The sequence below is a fragment of the Narcine bancroftii genome, chromosome 3, assembly GCF_036971445.1.
Source record: "Narcine bancroftii isolate sNarBan1 chromosome 3, sNarBan1.hap1, whole genome shotgun sequence".
Lineage (NCBI taxonomy): Eukaryota > Metazoa > Chordata > Chondrichthyes > Torpediniformes > Narcinidae > Narcine > Narcine bancroftii.
In genome coordinates, this window is record NC_091471.1 from 328,637,105 (window position 1) to 328,646,927 (window position 9,823).

At 51.3% G+C, this 9,823-nt stretch overlaps 1 protein-coding gene across 1 annotated transcript; it reads right to left on the reverse strand.

Moving 5' to 3' along the window:
• Positions 1–3,603: 3,603 nt before the first annotated feature.
• On the reverse strand, positions 3,604–7,713 carry LOC138756876 (caveolin-3-like). The gene is made up of 3 exons (XM_069923270.1): positions 7,624–7,713; positions 6,387–6,437; positions 3,604–5,586 (listed from the first exon to the last, which is right to left on the reverse strand). Exons 1-3 carry the CDS (start codon positions 7,711–7,713, stop codon positions 5,233–5,235), a joined length of 495 nt encoding a protein of 164 aa, XP_069779371.1. The 3' UTR covers positions 3,604–5,232.
• Between the last annotated feature and the right edge of the window lie 2,110 nt (positions 7,714–9,823).

Consider the following 9,823-nt stretch of genomic DNA (forward strand, 5'->3'; position numbering starts at 1 on the left):
GGGTGTAATATTACTGGAATTTGTTTCCATCGGCCGTAAGGCGGACAGAGTCGCCATCAGCAGAAATTGCCTGAAGCGCCTCTTACATTCAGAGAGAGAGAAGCAAAAGAGTGATATCCCCTTCCCCCCGCCACAGTGTTTCTGAGCAACTGTGGATTTTCTGCAGAAAATACGTCTGTGCCTCCGGTGGATGGTGCAGGACTGGCTGAGCCCGTCAGGCATTTACGTGATGTGTGTTCTTGCTCGCTCCCTTCCAGGTGAATGGTCGAACTCGGAACAGAAGTTGGCCACCAGCTCCGCCGTTCAGTGAGGTCACGGCTTCCACCTGCAATGCGATTCCCCATCTCCAGACACGTCTCCCCCTCGCCGCTTCCCTCCGCGGTTCCCTCATCCGCACCTCCCTCCTCTCTCATTCACTGCCCAAACAGTGCCAAACCTCAACCGTGGGGGGAGGGGGGAGTCGTCGGCCGCATCTAGAGCTCCCAATGTAGTCTCCTCTTCGTCAGGGAGACTGGGAGACCGCTGAGCACCTTCGCTCTGTCCGCATCAGCCCTTCGGTCCTCGATGTTGTGCTGACCCATATTCCTTAAAAAAAGTACTAACCCCTCCCTGCCCCATAACCCTCTATTTTCCTTCCATCTGTGGGTCCATCTAAGAGTCCCTTAAACATTCCAGCCTCCCACCACCCCCGGGCGAGGCATTCCAAGCCCCCACAACTCTCTATTTTAAAAGAAACCCTAAACTTCCCTCCCTTCACTTTGTACGGACGTTCTCTGGTGTCTGGGAATCAGGTGCTGGCCGTCCACCCTGTCTCTGCCTCTCAGGATCTCATTGACCTCTACCAAGTCTCCTCTCATCCTTCTACACTCCAAAAAGTCCCGGCTCTGCTAACCTTGCCTGATAAACACATATTCTAATCCTGGTAAATCTGCTCTGCCCCTCTCCATAGCTTCCCCATCCTTCCTGTAATGAGGTGACCACACTGAACACAATCCTCCAAGTGGGGTCTGACCAGAGATTTGTAGAGTTGCAGCGTGACCTCTCAGCTCCTGAACTCAATCCCCCCGACTAATGAAGCACGGCGTCCCATTGGCTTTCTTAACGATCCTGTCGACCTGCGTGGCAACCTTGAGGGATGAATGGATTTGAACCCCAAGGTCCCTCTATTCCTCCACACGGTTAAGCAACCGACCATTAACTCTCTGGTTTGTCCTTCCAAAATGCATCACCTCACACTGATCCGGATTGAACTCCATCTGCCACTTCTCCGCCCGACTCTGCATCCTGTCCACATCCTCTTGTAACCTTCAACAACCTTCAGCTCTGTCCACAACTCCCCCAACCTTTGTGTCATCTGCAAACTGACCGACCTGTCCTTCCGCCTCTTTGTCCAAGTCATTTACAAAAATCACAGAGAGTAGGGGGTCTCAGAACAGATCCCTGCGGCTCTCCCACTAGTCCCTGACCTCCAGGCAGAATCCTTTCCTTCCACTACTGCTCCCTGCTTTCTACCCACAAGCCCATTTTTTATCCACCCAGCCAAGGTTCCCAATCCCATGCTTCACGACCCTCTGGATGAGTCTCTCATGGGGGAGACTCAGTGCCTTGCTAAAATCCATCTACCTTCCCCTTGCCAGAGGATTCTCTCACGGAAATCCATCTTAACCTCTAGAAACCAGCAAGGAGAATGTGTGCAGACGCTGACACTGCAGTAAAATTTTCAGCGGTTCGCCAGAGGGTCGCGGGCCTGCAGAAATCGTTGCTATGGGCAACTGTGGGAGGGAGGCTGTGGGCATTCTTCTTCCTTTCTTGTTCTGGCTGATCTGAATTTCCACCTTCCCTTCAAGGGTTAAATTCCAAGATTTCCTCAAAGCGAATCAGTCACGTAGAAATGGAAGCTGGTGTTTTCCACAGAATTCAGCATGTACACTCCAATGTCAGTACTTGAACACACGGGCTTCCAACACAGAGAGAGATGATCTGGGGTGGGGGTGCGGGGGTCCTTGTTGAAACATTTTGAACGTTGAAAGGCGTGTCCGCAGACACAAACGTAAGATATTTGTTTCCCCCACGGTGGGAGAGGGCACAGCTTCAGGAGCGACGTGGAGGAATTTCTTCAGCGGAGGGCAGTGAATCTGCAAAGTTTATGGCAGAGGTTCTGGATGAGCCAGGGCATCAAGGGTTACGGGAAGAAGGGCTGGGCTGTGGGGCCGAGCGGAAGAACGGATCGGCTCATGATTGAGTGATGGGGCAGACTCGATTGGCTGAAGTTGCTGTCTTATGCTCGCACTTACGCTCAACTCTGGCACAGAAGCACACACGCACACACATCTCCCACGCACGTGCGCACGCACACACATTCCCCCACAAACGCACGGGTGCAAATCCCCCACGCCCGCCACACACATCCCACACACACGTGCAGAGGAAAGAAAGGGCTATACGAGGAGCTCTTGGCCTGTACTCGTTGGAATTTAGGAGAATTGGGAGGAGATCTTGTTGAAACATTTCAAATGTTGAAAGGCGTGGACAGAGGTAGATGTAGAAAGGTAATTTCCTTGCGGTGGGAGAGCAAATTTCTTCAGCCGGAGGGTGGTAAATCTGTGGAATTTGTTGCCACGGGTGGTGGTCATTGGGTATATTTCAGGCAGGGGTTCTTGATTAACCAGGGCCTCAAGGGTTACAGGCAGTGGGGCTGAGCAGGAGGATGGATCAGCTCACAGTTAGAATGGTGGGGCAGACATGACGGGCCGACTTCTGCTCCAATGAAATCCCTCCACCTCTCTGTCTTAAACTCCTGAAGTTGTGCCCTCTTGTCCTGGTCTCCCCGACTGTGGGAAACAACTTTGCCACATCTCTGTCCAGTCCATTCGATAGTCGATCTGATTCTATGAGGTGGGGAGCGGTGAATCCCAGGAGCTCCCTTTGGACAGAAAAGGAGAACGTCTTCAGGGCAGGTGACCCTCAAAGAGATTTCGCAGAATTTTTCAGTAGACAGGAGTTAAACAGGAATGTTTGCAGACATGGTGGTTGAAGTCAAAACACAATGCTGGAGAAACTCGGCTGGTCAAGCCTTTAGGAGGAAGTCAGGAGAACACGATCCAGTCCTCATTGAGGGCTCAATACTGGAGAGGGTCAAGAACATCAAATTCCTGAGTGCCAACATCTCCGAGGATCTGTCCTGGAGCCTCCATGTTGAGGCAATTGCAAAGAAAGCTCATCAACGGCTATACTTTGTGTCTGAGGAGATCCGGTATGACACTCTTGTAAACTCCTACAGCTGGACTGTGGAGAGCATTCTGGCCAGTTGCGTTCCTGCCTGGTACGGAGGCACCAACTCTCAGGACAAGAATAAACCCCAGAGGGTTGTGAACTCAGCCTGCGACATCACGGGCACCAGACTTCACTCCATCAAGGACATTGACATGAGGCGGCGTCTTATAAAAGAGGCCTCTCATAGACCCCACCCCCAGGCCATCACCCTGCTCCCATTGGGGAAAAAGTACAGGAGCCTGAAGACAAGCTCTCAGTGGCACGAGGACAGCTTCTTCCCCTCTGCCGTCAGATTCCAGAATAATTAATGAATGACAGACAGGGCCTCGCTTTGGCTTTTTATGAACTATTTTTATTTATTGTTGTAAGGTGGTTTATACAAAAGTTTGCCCCGTGACGTTGCCGCAAAACAATGAATTTTGTCACTTGTTCACGACACTAAATTTTGATTCTGAATTCTGATTCTGAAGATCTCAAACCTGAAACATCAGTTCTGCACCTTTATCTTTGCTGTTAAAAGGACGCTGTTTGACCTGCTGAGTGTCTCCAGTGTCGTGTTTTTACTTCAATCCTGAGGCCTGCAGACTCTCGTGTTTCACGACTTGAAAGCTTTACTCTTAATATGTCTGTGTGCGCTTGTGCCTGTATATGTGTGTCCATGTCTGCGTGCACTTGTCTGTGTGTATCTGTTTGCATGTGTGTGTATGTATACGTGCGCATGCACATGTGCGTGTGTACGTGTCTGTGCATTTGTATCTGTGTGCCTGTGTGTTCCTCAGTGTGTGTGTGTGTGTGTGTATGGGTGGCACAGTTGGAGTAGTGGTTAGCGGAAAGCCTTTACAGCGCCAGTGGTTGGGACTGAGGTTCGAATCCCCATGCTGACTGTAAGGAGTTTGCATGTTCTCCCCAATATTTCCGTGCATTTTCCCTGGGGGTCTCCAGTTTCCTCCCACTGTTTGAAATGTACTGGGAGGTTGTAGGTTAATACAGTGTAATTGGGCGGCGCGGGTTTGTGGGCCTGTTACTGTGCTGTATGTCTAAATTTTACAAAAATCGAACTCGAATCAGTGTGAATCTGGTCACTGGGCAGGTTTGTTGATTCATGAGTGGGTCCATCAAAACTTGATTCCCTCACAGAGAGAAGGATGTCAGTATAGAGATGTCCCCTGAGAGCAAGGAAGGAATGGAGAGACCCCGTCTGGGAAGACGTTGCACAGAACAGAGGGGGAAAAAGTGGGGGCGAGGGGTGAAGTGTTGCATTTTGGAAGGACAAACCAAGAAAGGATGTGCACAGTGAACGGTCAGGCACTGAGGAGTGCATTAGAACTGAGGGAATCTGGGAATACAGAGACATAATTCCCTGAAAGTGGTGTCACAGGTTGACAGGTTCGTAAATAGAGCTTTTGGCACATTGGCCTCATAAATCAAAGTATTGAGTACAGGAGTTAGGATGTTATGGTGAGGTCAAATTTGGAGAATTGTGTGCAGTTTTGGTCACCGAACTACAGAAACGATACCAATAAGATAGAAAGAGGGCAGAGAAGATTTACTCGGATGTTGCCCGGACTTCAGGAATTGAGTTACAGGGAAAGGTTAAACAGGTTTGGACTTTATTCCCTGGAGCGAAGAAGAATGAGGAGAGATTTGATCGAGGTGTTTAAAATTATGAGGGGGACAGACAGAGTAAATGTAGTTCGGCTTTTCCCATTGAGGGTCAGTGAGATACAAACCAGAGGACATGGGTTAAGGGTGAAAGGGAAAAGGTTTAGGGGGAACTTCACACAGAAAGCGGTGGGAGTGTGGAATGAGCTGAAGGGTTCAATTTTAACATTTCAGAAGAATTTTGACAGGTCTGAAACAGGAGGGGTACCGACTGGGTGCAGATCAGTGGGATGAGGCAGAGAATAGTTTGGCACAGACTAGAAGGGCCGAAGGGGCCTGTTTCAGTCCAGTAGTGTTCTATGGGGGTGAACTAGCTCCATTCCTGAGGCCCAGGCGGACGTGTGTGAACAGTCTACCGGCGGCGTGGAACAGGGGGTCGCAGAGACCTCGGAGGCAGACAGGGAAAGTGGTGGCCAGGCAGTGCAGCTCCAGCAGGTAGCAGTGGAGGCAAGGCACAGCGGCCCAGACCTGCCAGAAGGAAGCACAGGCGAACAAGAAGCCCCAGAGGATGGCCAGTGGGATGCCAAAGAGTGCCGTCAGCAGCCGGTAGCTCCAGTACTGGGAGACGGTGAAGGCAGCGTGCGTCAGGCGCCACACCTGTGCCAGGCTGTAGTACCCCTCGGGCTCGGCGACCACCTCCTCAAACTCCACCTGGGAGGGAAGGGGGAGGGAGGGAGAGAGGGGGAAGGGAAGGAGTGAGGGGGATGTGGGGAGAGAGGGAGGGAAGCAGTAGGGAAGGGGAGGAGAAAGAGAGAAGGGGAGGGAGAGTGGGGAGGGAAGGAGTGAAGGGGATGGGGAGGAGGGAGGGAGGGGAAGAGGGGGAGAGAAGCAGGAGGAGGGGAGAGGGAGGGGAGGTGGGGGGGGAGAGGGGGATGGAAAGAGAGGAGAGGGAGGGGAGGATAGGGAGGGGAAGAGAGAGTGGTGGAGAGAGAGAGGGGGGGGAGGGAGAGTGAACCTGTGTCCTTACCCTCCCCTCCTGAGAGGACGACAACCACTCAGACTGGGGTACCTCTATCCGCACACGCATGCATACATGCATACTCAAATTGACATACACACATTCAGACACAGATACACACGTACACATACACAGACAAAAACACACTCAGACACGCTTTCAGACACACATATACACACACACACACACACAAACAAATACACATACACACACAAACAGTTCCACAGACACGGACACACATACACACACAAACAGTTCCACAGACACGGACACACATACACTCAGAAGCACATACATAGATACATATATACACACACACACACACACACACACACACACACACACACACACACACACAGTGTATTGGAGCTGACACTGGGACACATTGTAATGAGAGCCCCCCCCCCCCTCCCCGCTATGTGTTGCTGTGTGAGTAGGCATTTTTCGCTCTCCCTGGTTATGTGGTACGTCTCTCTGCAACTCGCTCTCTTACCGTCACCATGTTTAGGGATGTGTTTTTCACAGGATTTACCACGCTGTCTCCCTGGGGATGGTCAACATGTTGGTGTGATGTTATGTGGAGGCCTCAGCTGTGGTCTTCAATCACTCTCTGTCACTGCTCCAATACTTCTTCATTTACAAAGCAATCATTGCACCATCCCATCACACACTCCCCAGGGTCAGACACAGAGTGAAGCTCCCACCGCATCATCCCATCACACACTCCCCAGGGTCAGATACAGAGTGAAGCTCCCACCGCACCATCCCATCACACACTCCCCAGGGTCAGACACAGAGTGAAGCTCCCACCGCATCATCCCATCACACACTCCCCAGGGTCAGATAGAGAGTGAAGCTCCCACCGCACCATCCCATCACACACTCCCCAGGGTCAGACACAGAGTGAAGCTCCCACCGCATCATCCCATCACACACTCCCCAGGGTCAGATACAGAGTGAAGCTCCCACCGCACCATCCCATCACACACTCCCCAGGGTCAGACACAGAGTGAAGCTCCCACCGCACCATCCCATCACACACTCCCCAGGGTCAGACACAGAGTGAAGCTCCCACCGCACCATCCCATCACACACTCACCAGGGTCAGACACAGAGTGAAGCTCCCACCGCACCATCCCATCACACACTCCCCAGGGTCAGACACAGAGTGAAGCTCCCACCGCACCATCCCATCACACACTCCCCAGGGTCAGACACAGAATGAAGCTCCAACCGCACCGTCCCATCACACACTCCCCAGGGTCACACACCGAGTGAAGCTCCCTCTGCACCTTCCTGTCACACACTCCCGGGATCAGACACAGAGTGAAGCTCCCTCTGCATTGTCCCATCACACACTCCCGGGGTCAGACACAGAGTGAAACTCCCTCCTCACTGTCCAGTCACACACTCCCGGAGTCAGACACAGAGTGAAGCTCCCTCCGCATTGTCCCATCACACACTCCCCAGGGTCACACACAGAATGAAGCTCCCTCCATACCGTCTTGTCACACACTCCCGGAATCAGACACAGAGTGAAGTTCCCTCTGCATTGTCCCATCACATATTTCCGGGGTCAGACACAGAGTGAAGCTCCCTCTGCAGTGTCCAGTCACACACTCCTGGAGTCAGACACAGAGTGAAGCTCCCTCTGCACCATCCCATCACACACTCGCAGGGTAGTTTGTGGATTTTCCTGAGGAAAAGGTGACCGATGCTCCTCAACTTGCTTGGGAAATGACCAACGTTTCATTTGCCTGCTGCATCCGCAAATCAACCTTTTGCGATTCATGTACCAGCTCTCCCACGTCCTTCTGCATGGCAGCAGGATGCAATCATTTGCCGTTCAAATAATAAGCCGATCTTCCATTCTTCCTTCCAATGTGGATCACCTCACATTTATCACGTTGTTCTCCACCTGCTGGACCCTTGCCCACTCACTGAACCTGTCTCTATCCCTCTCCATATCCTCTGCACCATTTGCCCAACATAAGACTGCAGATGCTGGAAGCTGGAACAATGTTGTGCTCCATCTGCCAGATTCTTGTCCACTCACTGAAACTATCTATATCCCCCTGCAGACTCTTCATCCCATTCTCCACTCTCTCCGCTACCCTATTCCGAGCCCTAACTGTCATCCAGTGAAGAGAAACACAGAAGTGATGGTCATAAAATCGCAGAGAGGTTGCGACATTTGGTTGAGTGGAAATGATGCAGGATAAATCTACCCCACCACCCAGGCCGGAGGAGTGGTCTCTGTGGAGCCGAGGTGGGTTCACAGGGTGTGTGTGTGTGTGTGTGTGTGTGTGTGTGTGTGTATGTGTTTCGGAGTGTGTGTGTGTGTCTGTTTCTGTATGTGTGTCCATGTCTGTGGATCGAGATGCACAAAAGGGAGATGATCTGGGGGTTGGGGGAAGAGTTGCTTGAGAAAAAATGGCTGAAGGAGTTTAATGCAGACATGGGTGAGATGTTGCATTTTGGAAGGACAAACCAAGAAAGGACATACACGGTGAATGGTCGGGAACTGAGGTGTGTGGGAGAATAGAGGGATCTGGGAATACAGAGACATAATTCCCTGAAAGTGGTGTCATAGGTGGAGAATTGTGTGCAGTTTTGGTCACCAAACTACAGGAAAGATATCAATAAGATAGAAAGAGGGCAGAGAAGATTTACTAGGATGTTGCCCAGACTTCAGGAACTGAGTTACAGGGAAAGGTTAAACAGTTCAGACTTTATTCCCTGGAGTGTAGAAGAATCAGGGGAGATTTGATCGAGGTGTTTAAAATTATGAGGGGGACAGACAAAGGGTCAGTGAGATCCAATCCAGAGGTTAAGGGTGAAAGAGGGAAAGTTTAGGGGAACTTCTTCACATAGAGAGCGGTGGGAGTTTGCAACGAGCTGAAGAGCTCAATTTTAACATTTCAGAAGAATTTGGGCAGGTACGTGGGTGGGAGGGGTGCAGACTGGGTGCAGGTTAATAGGACAAGGCAAATAAAAATGGCTCAGCACAGTCTAGAAGGACCAAATGGGCTTGTTTCTGTGCTGCAGTGTTCTATGGTTCTAACTCAGCCAGTCTCACAGCGTCCATAGGAGGTAAGGATATCTCACTGACACCCGTTGAGCCCCTCCAGCCTCTCTGCGGTTTTACAACAGTGTTCCATGTTTCTCTTCACCAGACAACAGTTTGGGCTCTGCTTAGGGCAACGGAGAGGGTGGGAGAATGGGATTGAGTGGAAAAGCAAATGGTGGAGAATCCATGGGGGGATATAGATAGATTCAATGAGTGGGCAAAGGTCCGGCAGATGGAGTACAACATTGTTCCAGATTCCAGCATCTGGAGTCTTTTGCTGGCAAATGGTGCAAAGGATATAGAGAGGGATATAGATAGGTTCAGTGAGTGGCCAAGAGTCTGGCTGGTGGAGAACAGCATTGGTAAATGTGATGTTAGAAGGCCATGGGAGAGCTGGTGCATGAATCACCAAAGGTTGCTTTGATGGTTTGAGGGCAAATGGAATATTGGCCTTCATTGCCGGAGGGATTGAATTTGGGAGCCGGGAGATCCTGCTGCAACTGTACAAGGTCCTGGTGAGGCCACATTCCGGAGAACTACGTGCAGTTCTGGTCTCCTGACTTGAGGAAGGATTTTCTGGCTTTGGAGGTGGTGCAGAGGAGGTTCGCCAGGTTGATTCCAGGCACGAGGGGGTTGGCCCACGAGGAGAGATTGAGGCGTCTGGGACTAGACTCGGTGGAGTTTAGACGAATGAGAGGGGATCTGATAGAAACATATAAAATGATGAAAGGTGTGGACCAGATAGAGGTGGGTGTTGTTCCCATTGGTGGGGGAGACCAGAACGAGGGGACATCGCCTCAAGATCCAGGGGAGTAGATTTAGGATGGAGATGCTTTTCCCAGAGGGTGGGGAATCTGGAA